Source organism: Hippocampus zosterae, chromosome 21, assembly GCF_025434085.1.
Source record: "Hippocampus zosterae strain Florida chromosome 21, ASM2543408v3, whole genome shotgun sequence".
NCBI lineage: Eukaryota > Metazoa > Chordata > Actinopteri > Syngnathiformes > Syngnathidae > Hippocampus > Hippocampus zosterae.
Genome location: NC_067471.1, coordinates 10,242,488 through 10,259,383, shown reverse-complemented (window position 1 = coordinate 10,259,383; position 16,896 = coordinate 10,242,488). Strand labels below are relative to the sequence as shown.

The following is a 16,896-nucleotide window of genomic DNA, read 5'->3' as shown; positions in this document are numbered from 1 at the left end:
TAGTAAGGCGTTTTTGGCCCGAAAAAAACGACATAGTATAGTAAGGCGTTTTTGAGCCGAAAAAAACGACATAGTATAGTAAGGCGTTTTTGGCGCGAAAAAACGACATCGAATAGTAAGGCGTTTTTGGCGAGAAAAAAACGACATAGTATAGTAAGGCGTTTTTGAGCCGAATAAAACAACATAGTATAGTAAGGTGTTTTTGAGCCGAAAAAAACGACAGTATAGTAAGGCGTTTTTGGCCAGAAAAAACGACATAGTATAGTCAGGTGTTTTTGAGACGAAAAAAACGACAGTATAGTAAGGCGTTTTTGGCGCGAAAAAACGACATAGAATAGTAAGGCGTTTTTGGCCAGAATAAAAACGACATAGTATAGTAAGGCGTTTTTGAGCCAAATAAAACGACATCGTATATAGTAAGGCGTTTTTGGCCAGAAAAAACGACATAGTATAGTAAGGCGTTTTTGAGCCGAAAAAAACGACAGTATAGTAAGGCGTTTTTAAGCCGAAAAAAACGACATAGTATAGTAAGGCGTTTTTGAGCCGAAAAAAAGACATACTATAGTAAGGCGTATTTGAGATGAAAAAAACGACATAGTAAGGCGTTTTTGAGCCGAAAAAAACGACATAGTATAGTAAGGCGTTTTTGGCGCAAAAAAAACGACATAGTACAGTAAGGCGTTTTTGATCCGAAAAAAACGACATAGTATAGTAAGGCGTTTTTGAGCCGAAAAAAACGACAGTATAGTAAGGCGTTTTTAAGCCGACAAAAACGACATAGTATAGTAAGGCGTTTTTGGCGCGAAAAAACGACATCGAATAGTAAGGCGTTTTTGGCGAGAAAAAAACCCACATAGTATAGTAAGGCGTTTTTGAGCCGAATAAAACAACATAGTATAGCAAGGTGTTTTTGAGCCGAAAAAAACGACATAGTATAGTAAGGCGTTTTTGGCCAGAAAAAACGACATAGTATAGTTAGGTGTTTTTGAGACGAAAAAAACGACAGTATAGTAAGGCGTTTTTGGCGCGAAAAAACGACATAGAATAGTAAGGCGTTTTTGGCCAGAAAAAAACGACATAGTATAGTAAGGCGTTTTTGAGCCGAATAAAATGACATAGTATATAGTAAGGCGTTTTTGGCCAGAAAAAACGACATAGTATAGTAAGGCATTTTTGGCACGAAAAAAATGACAGTATAGTAAGGCGTTTTTGGCCAGAAAAAACGACATAGTATAGTAAGGCATTTTCATGCTGAAAAAAACGACAGTTATAGTAAGGCGTTTTTGGCCCGAAAAAAATGACATACTATAGTAAGGCGTTTTTGGCCCGAAAAAAACGACATAGTATAGTAAGGCGTTTTTGAGCCGAAAAAAACGACATAGTATAGTAAGGCGTTTTTGGCGCGAAAAAACGACATCGAATAGTAAGGCGTTTTTGGCGAGAAAAAAACGACATAGTATAGTAAGGCGTTTTTGAGCCGAATAAAACAACATAGTATAGTAAGGTGTTTTTGAGCCGAAAAAAACGACAGTATAGTAAGGCGTTTTTGGCCAGAAAAAACGACATAGTATAGTCAGGTGTTTTTGAGACGAAAAAAACGACAGTATAGTAAGGCGTTTTTGGCGCGAAAAAACGACATAGAATAGTAAGGCGTTTTTGGCCAGAAAAAAAACGACATAGTATAGTAAGGCGTTTTTGAGCCAAATAAAACGACATCGTATATAGTAAGGCGTTTTTGGCCAGAAAAAACGACATAGTATAGTAAGGCGTTTTTGAGCCGAAAAAAACGACAGTATAGTAAGGCGTTTTTAAGCCGAAAAAAACGACATAGTATAGTAAGGCGTTTTTGAGCCGAAAAAAAGACATACTATAGTAAGGCGTATTTGAGATGAAAACAACGACATAGTAAGGCGTTTTTGAGCCGAAAAAAACGACATAGTATAGTAAGGCGTTTTTGGCGCAAAAAAAACGACATAGTACAGTAAGGCGTTTTTGATCCGAAAAAAACGACATAGTATAGTAAGGCGTTTTTGAGCCGAAAAAAACGACAGTATAGTAAGGCGTTTTTAAGCCGACAAAAACGACATAGTATAGTAAGGCGTTTTTGGCGCGAAAAAACGACATCGAATAGTAAGGCGTTTTTGGCGAGAAAAAAACCCACATAGTATAGTAAGGCGTTTTTGAGCCGAATAAAACAACATAGTATAGTAAGGTGTTTTTGAGCCGAAAAAACGACAGTATAGTAAGGCGTTTTTGGCGCGAAAAAACGACATAGAATAGTAAGGCGTTTTTGGCCAGAAAAAAACGACATAGTATAGTAAGGCGTTTTTGAGCCGAATAAAATGACATAGTATATAGTAAGGCGTTTTTGGCCAGAAAAAACGACATAGTATAGTAAGGCGTTTTTAAGCCGAAAAAAACGACATAGTATAGTAAGGCGTTTTTGAGATGAAAAAAACGACATAGTAAGGCGTTTTTGAGCCGAAAAACGACATAGTATAGTAAGGCGTTTTTGGCGCAAAAAAACGACATAGTATAGTAAGGCGTTTTTGATCCGAAAAAAACGACATAGGATAGTAAGGCGTTTTTGAGCCGAAAAAAACGACAGTATAGTAAGGCGTTTTTAAGCCGACAAAAACGACATAGTATAGTAAGGCGTTTTTGAGCCGAAAAAATGACATAGTATAGTAAGGCGTTTTTGCCGCGATAAAAACGCCTTACTATAGTAAGGCGTTTTTGGCGTGAAAAAAACGACATAGTATAGTAAGGCGTTTTTGAGCCGAAAAAAACGACATAGTATAGTAAGGCGTTTTTGAGCCGAAAAAAACGACAGTATAGTAAGGCGTTTTTGGCGCGAAAAAAAACGACATAGTATAGTAAGGCGTTTTTATGCTGAAAAAAACGACATAGTATAGTAAGGCATTTTTTGCGCGAAAAAAACAACATAGTATAGTAAGCTGTTTTTGGCGCGAAAAAAACGACATAGTATAGTAAGGCGTTTTTGAGCCGTAAAAAACGACATAGTATAGTAAGTCGTTTTTATGCTGAAAAAAACGACATAGTATAGTAAGGCGTTTTTGAGCCGTAAAAAACGACATAGTATAGTAAGTCGTTTTTATGCTGAAAAAAACGACATAGTATAGTAAGGCGTTTTTGAGCCGAATAAAACGACATAGTATAGTAAGGCGGTTTTGAGCCGAAAAAAACGACATAGTATAGTAAGGCGTTTTTGATCCGAAAAAAACATCATAGTATAGTAAGGCGTTTTTGAGCCGTAAAAAACTACATAGTATAGTAAGGCGTTTTTGAGCCGTAAAAAACGACATAGTATAGTATGGCGTTTTTGAGCCGAAAAAAATGACATAGTATAGTAAGGCGTTTTTGGCGCGATAAAAACGACATAGTATAGTAAGGCGTTTTAGAGCCGAAAAAACCCGACATAGTAAGGCGTTTTTGGAGCGAAAAAAAAAAAGACATAGTATAGTAAGGCGTTTTTGAGCCAAAAAAACGACAGTATAGTAAGGCGTTTTTGAGCCGTAAAAAACGACATAGTATAGTAAGGCGTTTTAGAGCCGAAAAAAACGACATAGTATAGTAAGGCGTTTTTGAGCTGTAAAAAACGACATAGTATAGTAAGGCGTTTTTATGCTGAAAAAAAACGACATAGTATAGTAAGGCGGTTTGGAGCCGAAAAAAACGACATAGTATAGTAAGGCGTTTTTGGCCAGAAAAAACGACATAGTATAGTAAGGCGTTTTTGATCCGAAAAAAACGACATAGTATAGTAAGGCGTTTTTGAGCCGTAAAAAATGACAGTATAGTAAGGTGTTTTTATGCTGAAAGAGCCGAACGCCTTACTATACTATGTCGTTTTTTCTGGCCAAAAAAGCCTTACTATACTATGTCGTTTTTTTCAGCATAAAAACGCCTTACTATACTATGTCGTTTTTTTCGCGCCAAAAACGCCTTAATATACTATGTCGTTTTTTTCAGCATAAAAACGCCTTACTATAGTAAGGCTTTTTTTCGCACCAAAAACGCCTTACTATACTGTCGTTTTTTTCAGCATAAAAACGCCTTACTATACTATGTCGTTTTTTTCAGCATAAAAACGCCTTACTATAGTAAGGCTTTTTTTCGGCTCAAAAACGCCTTACTATACTATGTCGTTTTTTTCAGCATAAAACGCCTTACTATAGTATGTCGTTTTTTTCGGCTCTAAAACGCCTTACTATACTATGTCATTTTTTCCGGCTCAAAAACGCCTTACTATACTATGTCGTTTTTTACGGCTCAAAAACGCCTTACTATACTATGTCGTTTTTTTTCAGCATAAAAACGCCTTACTATAGTAAGGCTTTTTTTTCGGCTCAAAAACGCCTTACTATACTATGTCGTTTTTTTCAGCATAAAAACGCCTTACTATAGTAAGGCGTTTTTTTGGCTCAAAAACGCCTTACTATACTATGTCGTTTTTTTTCGCGCCAAAAACGCCTTACTATACTATGTCGTTTTTTTCACGCCAAAAACGCCTTACTATACTATGTCATTTTTTCCGGCTCAAAAACGCCTTACTATACTATGTCGTTTTTTACGGCTCAAAAACGCCTTACTATACTATGTCTTTTTTTCAGCATAAAAACGCCTTACTATAGTAAGGTGTTTTTTTCAGCATAAAAACGCCTTACTATACTATGTCGTTTTTTTCAGCATAAAAACGCCTTACTATAGTAAGGCTTTTTTTCGGCTGAAAAACGCCTTACTATACTATGTCGTTTTTTTCAGCATAAAACGCCTTACTATACTATGTCGTTTTTTACGGCTCAAAAACGCCTTACTATACTATGTCGTTTTTTACGGCTCAAAAACGCCTTACTATACTATGTCGTTTTTTTCAGCATAAAAACGCCTTACTATAGTAAGGCTTTTTTTCGGCTCAAAAACGCCTTACTATAGTAAGGCTTTTTTTCGGCTCAAAAACGCCTTACTATACTATGTCGTTTTTTTCAGCATAAAAATAGTAAGGCGTTTTTTCGGCTCAAAAACGCATTACTATACTATGTCGTTTTTTTCGCGCCAAAAACGCCTTACTATACTATGTCGTTTTTTTCACGCCAAAAACGCCTTACTATACTATGTCATTTTTTCCGGCTCAAAAACGCCTTACTATACTATGTCGTTTTATACGGCTCAAAAACGCCTTACTATACTATGTCTTTTTTTTCAGCATAAAAACGCCTTACTATAGTAAGGTGTTTTTTTCAGCATAAAAACGCCTTACTATACTATGTCGTTTTTTCTGGCCAAAAACACCTTACTATACTGTCTTTTTCGCGCCAAAAACGCCTTACTATACTATGTCGTTTTTTTCACGCCAAAAACGCCTTACTATACTATGTCATTTTTTCCGGCTCAAAAACGCCTTACTATACTATGTCGTTTTTTACGGCTCAAAAACGCCTTACTATACTATGTCGTTTTTTTCAGCATAAAAACGCCTTACTATAGTAAGGCGTTTTTTCGGGTCAAAAACGCCTTACTATACTATGTCGTTTTTTTCGCGCCAAAAACGCCTTACTATACTATGTCGTTTTTTTCACGCCAAAAACGCCTTACTATAGTAAGGCTTTTTTTCGGCTCAAAAACGCCTTACTATACTATGTCGTTTTTTTCAGCATAAAAACGCCTTACTATAGTATGTCGTTTTTTTCTGCTCTAAAACGCCTTACTATACTATGTCGTTTTTTTTCGCGCCAAAAACGCCTTACTATACTATGTCGGTTTTTTCACGCCAAAAACGCCTTACTATACTATGTCATTTTTTCCGGCTCAAAAACGCCTTACTATACTATGTCGTTTTTTACGGCTCAAAAACGCCTTACTATACTATGTCTTTTTTTTCAGCATAAAAACGCCTTACTATAGTAAGGTGTTTTTTTCAGCATAAAAACGCCTTACTATACTATGTCGTTTTTTCTGGCCAAAAACGCCTTACTATACTATGTCGTTTTTTTCGCGCCAAAAACGACTTACTATACTATGTCGTTTTTTTCACGCCAAAAACGCCTTACTATACTATGTCATTTTTTCCGGCTCAAAAACGCCTTACTATACTATGTCGTTTTTTACGGCTCAAAAACGCCTTACTATACTATGTCGTTTTTTTCAGCATAAAAACGCCTTACTATAGTAAGGCTTTTTTTCGGCTCAAAAACGCCTTACTATACTATGTCGTTTTTTTCAGCATAAAACGCCTTACTATAGTATGTCGTTTTTTTCGGCTCTAAAACGCCTTACTATACTATGTCATTTTTTCCGGCTCAAAAACGCCTTACTATACTATGTCGTTTTTTACGGCTCAAAAACGCCTTACTATACTATGTCGTTTTTTTCAGCATAAAAACGCCTTACTATAGTAAGGCTTTTTTTCGGCTCAAAAACGCCTTACTATACTGTCGTTTTTTTCAGCATAAAAACGCCTTACTATAGTATGTCGTTTTTTTCGGCTCTAAAACGCCTTACTATACTATGTCGTTTTTTCAGCATAAAAACGTCTTACTATACTATGTCGTTTTTTTCAGCATAAAACGCCTTACTATAGTAAGGCTTTTTTTTCGGCTCAAAAACGCCTTACTATACTATGTCGTTTTTTTCAGCATAAAAACGCCTTACTATAGTAAGGCGTTTTTTCGGCCCAAAAACGCCTTACTATACTATGTCGTTTTTTTCGCGCCAAAAACGCCTTACTATACTATGTCGTTTTTTTTCACGCCAAAAACGCCTTACTATACCATGTCATTTTTTCCGGCTCAAAAACGCCTTACTATACTATGTCGTTTTTTACGGCTCAAAAACGCCTTACTATACTATGTCTTTTTTTTCAGCATAAAAACGCCTTACTATACTATGTCGTTTTTTCTGGCCAAAAACGCCTTACTATACTATGTCGTTTTTTTCGCGCCAAAAACGCCTTACTATACTATGTCGCTTTTTTCACGCCAAAAACGCCTTACTATACTATGTCATTTTTTCCGGCTCAAAAACGCCTTACTATACTATGTCGTTTTTTACGGCTCAAAAACGCCTTACTATACTATGTCGTTTTTTTCAGCATAAAAACGCCTTACTATAGTAAGGCTTTTTTTTACGGCTCAAAAACGCCTTACTATACTATGTCGTTTTTTTCAGCATAAAAACGCCTTACTATAGTATGTCTTTTTTCCGGCTCAAAAACGCCTTACTATACTATGTCGTTTTTTACGGCTCAAAAACGCCTTACTATACTATGTCGTTTTTTTCAGCATAAAACGCCTTACTATAGTAAGGCTTTTTTTTCGGCTCAAAAACGCCTTACTATACTATGTCGTTTTTTTCAGCATAAAAACGCCTTACTATAGTAAGGCGTTTTTTCGGCTCAAAAAACGCCTTACTATACTATGTCGTTTTTTTCGCGCCAAAAACGCCTTACTATACTATGTCATTTTTTCCGGCTCAAAAACGCCTTACTATACTATGTCGTTTTTTACGGCTCAAAAACGCCTTACTATACTATGTCTTTTTTTTCAGCATAAAAACGCCTTACTATAGTAAGGTGTTTTTTTCAGCATAAAAACGCCTTACTATACTATGTCGTTTTTTCTGGCCAAAAACGCCTTACTATACTATGTCGTTTTTTTCGCGCCAAAAACGCCTTACTATACTATGTCGTTTTTTTCACGCCAAAAACGCCTTACTATACTATGTCGTTTTTTACGGCTCAAAAACGCCTTACTATACTATGTCGTTTTTTTCAGCATAAAAACGCCTTACTATAGTAAGGCTTTTTTTTACGGCTCAAAAACGCCTTACTATACTATGTCGTTTTTTTCAGCATAAAAACGCCTTACTATAGTACGGCTTTTTTTCGGCTCAAAAACGCCTTACTATACTATGTCGTTTTTTTTCAGCATAAAACGCCTTACTATAGTATGTCGTTTTTTTCGGCTCTAAAACGCCTTACTATACTATGTCATTTTTTCCGGCTCAAAAACGCCTTACTATACTATGTCGTTTTTTACGGCTCAAAAACGCCTTACTATACTATGTCGTTTTTTTCAGCATAAAAACGCCTTACTATAGTAAGGCTTTTTTTCGGCTCAAAAACGCCTTACTATACTATGTCGTTTTTTTCAGCATAAAAACGCCTTACTATAGTAAGGCTTTTTTTCGGCTCAAAAACGCCTTACTATACTATGTCGTTTTTTTCAGCATAAAACGCCTTACTATAGTATGTCGTTTTTTTCGGCTCTAAAACGCCTTACTATACTATGTCGTTTTTTTCACGCCAAAAACGCCTTACTATACTATGTCGTTTTTTCTGGCCAAAAAAGCCTTACTATACTATGTCGTTTTTTTCAGCATAAAAACGCCTTACTATAGTAAGGCGTTTTTTCGGCTCAAAAACGCCTTACTATACTATGTCGTTTTTTTCGCGCCAAAAACGCCTTACTATACTATGTCGTTTTTTTCACGCCAAAAACGCCTTACTATACTATGTCATTTTTTCCGGCTCAAAAACGCCTTACTATACTATGTTGTTTTTTACGGCTCAAAAACGCCTTACTATACTATGTCTTTTTTTCAGCATAAAAACGCCTTACTATAGTAAGGTGTTTTTTTCAGCATAAAAACGCCTTACTATACTATGTCGTTTTTTCTGGCCAAAAACGCCTTACTATACTATGTCGTTTTTTTCACGCCAAAAACGCCTTACTATACTATGTCATTTTTTCCGGCTCAAAAACGCCTTACTATACTATGTCGTTTTTTACGGCTCAAAAACGCCTTACTATACTATGTCGTTTTTTTCAGCATAAAAACGCCTTACTATAGTAAGGCTTTTTTTTACGGCTCAAAAACGCCTTACTATACTATGTCGTTTTTTTCACGCCAAAAACGCCTTACTATAGTAAGGCTTTTTTTTCGGCTCAAAAACGCCTTACTATACTATGTCGTTTTTTTCACGCCAAAAACGCCTTACTATAGTAAGGCTTTTTTTTCGGCTCAAAAACGCCTTACTATACTATGTCGTTTTTTTCAGCATAAAAACGCCTTACTATAGTATGTCGTTTTTTTCGGCTCTAAAACGCCTTACTATACTATGTCATTTTTTCCGGCTCAAAAACGCCTTACTATACTATGTCGTTTTTTACGGCTCAAAAACGCCTTACTATACTATGTCGTTTTTTTCAGCATAAAACGCCTTACTATAGTAAGGCTTTTTTTTCGGCTCAAAAACGCCTTACTATACTATGTCGTTTTTTTCAGCATAAAAACGCCTTACTATAGTAAGGCGTTTTTTCGGCTCAAAAAACGCCTTACTATACTATGTCGTTTTTTTCGCGCCAAAAACGCCTTACTATACTATGTCGTTTTTTTCACGCCAAAAACGCCTTACTATACTATGTCATTTTTTCCGGCTCAAAAACGCCTTACTATACTATGTCGTTTTTTACGGCTCAAAAACGCCTTACTATACTATGTCTTTTTTTTCAGCATAAAAACGCCTTACTATAGTAAGGTGTTTTTTTCAGCATAAAAACGCCTTACTATACTATGTCGTTTTTTCTGGCCAAAAACGCCTTACTATACTATGTCGTTTTTTTCGCGCCAAAAACGCCTTACTATACTATGTCGTTTTTTTCACGCCAAAAACGCCTTACTATACTATGTCATTTTTTCCGGCTCAAAAACGCCTTACTATACTATGTCGTTTTTTACGGCTCAAAAACGCCTTACTATACTATGTCGTTTTTTTCAGCATAAAAACGCCTTACTATAGTAAGGCTTTTTTTTACGGCTCAAAAACGCCTTACTATACTGTGTCGTTTTTTTTCAGCATAAAAACGCCTTACTATAGTAAGGCTTTTTTTCGGCTCAAAAACGCCTTACTATACTATGTCGTTTTTTTTCAGCATAAAACGCCTTACTATAGTATGTCGTTTTTTTCGGCTCTAAAACGCCTTACTATACTATGTCATTTTTTCCGGCTCAAAAACGCCTTACTATACTATGTCGTTTTTTACGGCTCAAAAACGCCTTACTATACTATGTCGTTTTTTTCAGCATAAAAACGCCTTACTATAGTAAGGCTTTTTTTCGGCTCAAAAACGCCTTACTATACTATGTCGTTTTTTTCAGCATAAAAACGCCTTACTATAGTAAGGCTTTTTTTCGGCTCAAAAACGCCTTACTATACTATGTCGTTTTTTTCAGCATAAAACGCCTTACTATAGTATGTCGTTTTTTTCGGCTCTAAAACGCCTTACTATACTATGTCGTTTTTTTCACGCCAAAAACGCCTTACTATACTATGTCGTTTTTTCTGGCCAAAAAAGCCTTACTATACTATGTCGTTTTTTTCAGCATAAAAACGCCTTACTATAGTAAGGCTTTTTTTTCGGCTCAAAAACACCTTACTATACTATGTCGTTTTTTTCAGCATAAAAACGCCTTACTATAGTAAGGCTTTTTTTCGGCTCAAAAACGCCTTACTATACTATGTCGTTTTTTTCGGCTAAAAACGCCTTACTATACTATGTCGTTTTTTCTGGCCAAAAAAGCCTTACTATACGATGTCGTTTTTTTCGCGCCAAAAACACCTTACTATGTCGTTTTTTTCAGCATAAAAACGCCTTAGTATAGTAAGGCGTTTTTTCGGCTCAAAAAACGCCTTACTATACTATGTCGTTTTTTTCGGCTCAAAAACACTTTACTGTTGTTTTTTCGCGCAAAAAATGCCTTACTATACTATGTCGGGTTTTTTTCGCGCCAAAAATGCCTTACTATAGTAAGGCGTTTTTTTCTGCATAAAAACGCCTTACTATACTATGTCGTTTTTTTCACCATAAAAACGCCTTACTATAGTAAGGCGTTTTTTCTGGCCAAAAAAGCCTTACTATACTATGTCGTTTTTTTCGCACCAAAAACGCCTTACTATACTATGTCGTTTTTTTCTGCATAAAAACGCCTTACTATACTATGTCTTTTTTTTCACCATAAAAACGCCTTACTATACTATGTCGGTTTTTTTCAGCAAAAAAACGCCTTACTATACTATGTCGTTTTTTTCGCGCCAAAAACGCCTTACTATGTCGTTTTTTTTCAGCATAAAAACGCCTTACTATAGTAAGGCGTTTTTTTCGCACCAAAAACGCCTTACTATACTATGTTGTTTTTTCTGGCCAAAAACGCCTTACTATACTATGTCGTTTTATTCGGCTCAAAAACGGCTAATGTGATGTTCTGCTGTGTAATGATGTTACGCTCCCTGAGACGAGGAAGAGCAAGAAGCCAACAGCACAGATGGATAAGTGTCTGCGACCATTGTTGCTACTAATGTATTTTTAATTTCCCATGAAGTGACTGACTGGAGTCCTCAAGTGAGCACTCCTCCATAATTGGCTGCCTGCATGACCGTCACTCGGCCTAACAAGAAGTTAGGAAGCTTCCTAGATATATATGTACACACACAACTAAATCCCATGTGAGTGTGTGTATAAAATTATTTTTTTATGTATGTATATATATATACAGTATATGTGTGTGTGAGTGTGTTTGCGGACACCCACAACTAATGCTGTGTGTCTCTATAAACTGCGTTATTTGTTGTTGTTTACTTTACAAAATAAAGGTCAACAAACACCAAAAGTTCTCTCGAGTCTGTCTCACCATGAGTACAATGCAAATGTCCACGGCCACGTGTTCAGTGCTGCATCCACGCATTTTGTCAAATCTCCTTTCGAGAAACGTGGTCATTCCAATGGAGGATAAGGAGGCCGACATCGTCTCTTGAAGTGGTTGGGAGGGCGTTGCTGAAATCAAACTTGTCCTTTCGGGCGACGTCGCCTTTCCCATGAAGAATCATCACCGAGGAGGATGAGGAGGCCGACGTCATCGTCTCTTGTTGTGGTTGGGGGCGTTGGTGAAAGAAAACTTGTCCGTGAGGGTAAGGTGGTCCTTCCAGTGAAGAATCATCAGGGTCGAGGACGAGGGGGTTGACGGCAGCTTCATCATCATCTCTTGTAGTGATTGGGGGCATCGGCGAAAGCAAACTTCAACCGGTAGGCCTCGGCCAGCAGCACACTGACTTCTTCGTTGCCCCAGTGCATGGTGGGAAGGTTCTGCAGTAGAATCATCAGGCCCTTGGGAGGGAGAAAAAGCACATTTGTATGAGGATGACCATGTGAACTATGTCGTTTTTTCGTCTCAAAAACACTATACTATACTATGTCGTTTTATTCGGCTCAAAAACGCCTTACTATACCATGTCGTTTTTTTCGCGCCAAAAACGCCTTACTATACTATGTCGTTTTTTCTGGCCAAAAACGCCTTACTATACCATGTAGTTTTTTTCGGCTCAAAAACGCCTTACTATACTATGTCGTTTTTTTCAGCATAAAAACGCCTTACTATACTATGTAGTTTTTTTCGTCTCAAAAACACCTTACTATACTATGTCGCTTTTTTCGGCTTAAAAACGCCTTACTATATACTATGTCGTTTTTTTCGGCTCAAAAACACCTTACTATACTATGTCGGTTTTTTCGGCTTAAAATCGCCTTACTATACTATGTCGTTTTTTTCGCGCAAAAACGCCTTACTATACTATGTCGTTTTTTTCATCTCAAAAACGCCTTACTATACTATGTAGGTTTTTTTTGCTCAAAAACGCCTTACTATACTATGTCGTTTTTTTTGTCTCAAAAGCGCCTTACTATACTATAGTTTTTTTCGGCTCAAAAACGCCTTACTATACTATGTCGTTTTTTTCAGCATAAAAACGTCTTACTATACTATGTAGTTTTTTTCGGCTCAAAAACGCCTTACTATACTATGTCGTTTTTTTTCGGCTCAAAAACACCTTACTATACTATGTCGTTTTTTTCGGCTTAAAATCGCCTTACTATACTATGTCGTTTTTTCATCTCAAAAACGCCTTACTATACTATGTAGTTTTTTTTGGCTCAAAAACGCCTTACTATACTGTCGTTTTTTTCAGCATAAAAATGCCTTACTATACTATGTTGTTTTTTGTCTCAAAAGCGCCTTACTATACTATGTCGTTTTTTTCAGCATAAAAACGCCTTACTATACTATGTAGTTTTTTTCGTCTCAAAAACACCTTACTATACTATGTCGCTTTTTTCGGCTTAAAAACGCCTTACAATATACTATGACGTTTTTTTCGGCTCAAAAACACCTAACTATACTATGACGTTTTTTTCGGCTCAATAACGCCTTACTATACTATGTCGTTTTTTTTCAGCATAAAAACGCCTTACTATACTATAGTTTTTTTCGTCTCAAAAACACCTTACTATACTATGTCGCTTTTTTCGGCTTAAAAACGCCTTACTATATACTATGTCGTTTTTTTCGGCTCAAAAACACCTTACTATACTATGTCGTTTTTTTCGGCTTAAAATTGCCTTACTATACTATGTCGCTTTTTGCATTCACGTTCTGGCTCTAAACGCGAATGACTGGGTCAGCAAAGGCCGTTATTTGCATATCTCTGAAGGATTATCTTGACTGATTATCCACGGAACCCAAAGAGGGGCAAAAAGTAAGGCGTTTATTTTACTTTAAGGGGATGAAAAATACAGTCCAAAAGGAGTGCCGAGACGCGGCGCAGACCTCCGCCAAGGCTACTTGATAAGAAGCCGCATCAAATAAACCAATCAAGCCAAAAGGGCCATTTTGGTGGTGTCGCGATGATTTGTGCGAAAAGGAGGGGGAAGAATAAAAAAATAACCCACACGCACACATTTGAAAGACATGCACTTGTGACCAACCGCCGTAAGAAGTGCTCTGTGTTCTCTGACATGCATCATTTCACCTCTGACCTCCTTCCTAGCACATCTACATGAAGACCCCCCCAACACACACACACACACACACCGTGATTGTCACCTGCATGCACACGCTCCAGGTAGCCGGCGGTGGTAATGGTGTTTTGTGGCATCCTGAGGTGTAATGGGCATAGGCGCTGCTCTGTCAGGGCCATTAGCTTTCTGTAGCTCGTATAATTACACTAAATGGGCCCTCCGGCAAAACAGTGGGCGCTAAAAGAGGAGTCGGGCGTGTGGCATGCGGGGCGGGAGCGAGGAGGAGGGGGGGGGGGGGGTGCAGATGTGAAAATGGCTGGGCCAAGTCACGAAAAGGCAGGCGGATAAAAGCCCGAGTGGAGGTGTCATTCCAATAGCTAATGAGGCAATTCAGGGCTCGTTCGGAAGATATAGCTTGCCATTTAATTGTCGATTTGTTTTGACAGCAAAAATAATATTTCCCTCAAATAGTTTCCGGGAGATAACGGTTAAAGTAAGGTGCTTAGTGGAGAGCAGCTCGGTATTGGATTTATACGTCACGACGTACATCTATATAAAAACGAACTGCTACGACTGTTATCCGTTCGACGCGAATAAATGCCACCCAGCAAGTCCCAAGAAGCAGGCTAATTAAAACCTGTTCTTTGCATCTTGTTGGCTCCATCTACAGAAGGGGGTGAGGGTGGGGGGGGGGGACAAAACACGAAAGAGCAGTTGCCAGGCGACGAGTGGAGACTCCATGAAGTCCCAGAATGCCGGCCAGCGTATTCACATGGCTGCCGTATCATCGAAGGAACGACACAAACGGGCCAAATGTTCTTGAGCGACCTCAAAATTACAGATGATAGTTTTTTTTTTTTTTTTTTAGACAGCTCCGTGTCGGTCAAACAAGCCCTAAAACTTGGACCACTTGGATCATCGTTTCCACTTTGGGGCCAAATCATGGTGGAAAGCTCAACGAGTGCAATGTTTACTTTCTCAAAGTCGTTTCAAAGCTTTTTTTTTTTTTCCTTGCGTTGAGATCTGGTCAGCATCTCCTCCGTGTACTCTAAATGGAAACTAACAAGTGGAAATAAAATGCTACAATATGTGCACATACATTTTTTTTCCTCCTTCTGAGTGCGCTTACGTTCGGTGACAGGAGGAAAAAGGTTCTGACGAGCGCACGCGCTAGCGGACATGCGTCCCAGGTCGTCGGGGAGCCGGGGAGTGCTCGGCGATGCGGAACGCCAGAGGCGGGATTGTTGGGGGAGTAACCACCTCCGCCCTCCCGCTTCTCATCTAGCGGCTTAGCCGGTCCCACCAAACACGGACGGCGGAGGGTTGGTGGGGGGGTTGCGCTTGATTCGCCGCACAAAGCCAGATAACCGCTGGCAAATTATCATTTTAAATTATTTTCTTCCCGTCGGTTAATTAAAAGCGTTAAAGTGAATCAATCATTCACTCTTTGGAACGTCACACGCTGCTCTACATTTTTCATTGGAAACAATTAGCGTACACTTTAAGTGCTTTATGCAAAGTGAAGGACGACAGTGCTGCAAATGGGCCCCCCAACCCCCTAAAAATGCAATTCCAAAAGTAAATGCTGGGATTTGGAGGAAAAATTTAGGACTCCGGATTAAAAAATGAAAACAAATTGCCGTATTTTCCGCACTAAAATTTGTCTTTTTTTTTTTTCATATATTGGACGCACTGGATTATAAAACGCAATCTAAAATGCATCCACTAGATGGAGCTATGTTCATTCCATTCGACTCGAGAGGCGTTTATGACCGCCTCCGAAAAATGTAAATAAACGATTACTTCAATGAAATTATGAATATTAGGCATCAACACAGAAAATCAAGCTAGGAAATCACAGATGTCAGTAAAATGGAGGAGACTGAGTGTTTGTTATTTATTCCTTTGTTGTGTACTGTATTTACAAACGAGGAATTCAGAAAAAAATGATTCAAATTCACTTGTTGTATTAGCTTGGACTCGCTCCTTCTCTGCATTTAACTTGCTTTTTAAATTTCGACGATGGCCCACCGAGGCGCAACACCGGCGAGGTCTGAACCAGATTAGAATTTATTTTACTTTCTATTTTCTTTTGCGCGACGGCCTACTTAGGCAAAACATTGAATTAGCTGCTCCCCGTTTTTGACAGGTAGGGAAATTCATTTGGAGCTCTCTCCCTTTGCCTTTTAACAGTTTCAAACATTGGCTTTTGTTGTCACGGCGCGTCTTTTTGTTTTATAGGTACGCCTGTATCGTATTTATTATTCTTTGTTGTTTTTAAACTCCCTGCCGAGAACGGCAGCGGGGTTGTTTTAAACGGGCTGTATAATTCGATTACAACTAGATGCCTGCTTTAAGACGCACTCAACGGCACCGCGTGTAAAAGTCCGCGTGAATCGATTTATTTATCGTGCCCGCCTCCTGTTGCAAAAGACAGCGCTTCGGAAAACCTATCTCGTTAACGGGCCGAAATTAGTAACCGCCGAGCGCGCGAGTGGGAAAAGGAGAACGAAAAGCAGATGTGACACAAGTGGGCTGTTGCTCAGCAGGCCCTTAAGAAGCTGCCACGTCTGAACTCTCACACTCGGTGGGATCAGGGGCAGAAATCTCGGAGAATTAAACCCCTAAAGCTCGGGAAGAGAGGGAACGTTAACTTTTCGGCTCCCCCGCTGACATTAATCCGCGCCCAAAATACTTAAAACCAAGTGTTCTTTTGGGCAGATCAATTTCAGGCGGGAGATTGCTCCGTATTTCCTGCGTATTGGTCAAGCGATGGATAAAGCGGGCCACCAGGTGTCAATCGGATCGCTGCGCCAATAAGTGCAGACAGCAGACATGAAGATGGTAACAAATGGGCAAGAGGACGAGGACATTTGGCTCAATGTGTTTAGCGGAAAAGGTCAGGGTGGGGGTCGTGCACGGGGGTATTTTTTTGCAAGCTAAAATTTGAGGAGCAACTAAAAGAGGATGGAAAATTTGTTTCGAATAGGACTGGACGCATGCAGTTTACTTGCGTCGATAACTTGAG

At 38.4% G+C, this 16,896-nt stretch overlaps 1 protein-coding gene and 1 long non-coding RNA gene across 22 annotated transcripts in view; one reads left to right on the top strand and one right to left on the bottom strand.

Moving 5' to 3' along the window:
* LOC127594023 (uncharacterized) overlaps positions 1-12,153 on the top strand; it is an 80,071-nt gene extending 67,918 nt beyond the window's left edge. The window contains exon 2 of the long non-coding RNA XR_007960569.1: positions 11,992-12,153. This is a non-coding gene — a long non-coding RNA (uncharacterized LOC127594023). The remainder of the gene's footprint in view (positions 1-11,991) is intronic.
* The window catches only part of LOC127594019 (TBC1 domain family member 22A-like), a 130,995-nt gene that overhangs the window by 67,851 nt on the left and 46,248 nt on the right, over positions 1-16,896 (bottom strand). For 4 of the 21 annotated variants that reach the window (XM_052055852.1, XM_052055873.1, XM_052055867.1 and 1 more), the window contains one exon: positions 11,250-12,182. The exons of 16 other annotated variants lie outside the window; for them this stretch is intronic. In XM_052055852.1, the coding sequence (XP_051911812.1) occupies positions 12,054-12,182 (129 nt within the window). In that variant the 3' untranslated portion in view covers positions 11,250-12,053. Of the gene's footprint in view, positions 1-11,248; positions 12,183-16,896 lie in introns of those variants that run through there. One more of the 21 variants, XM_052055862.1, reaches the window with a different exon arrangement.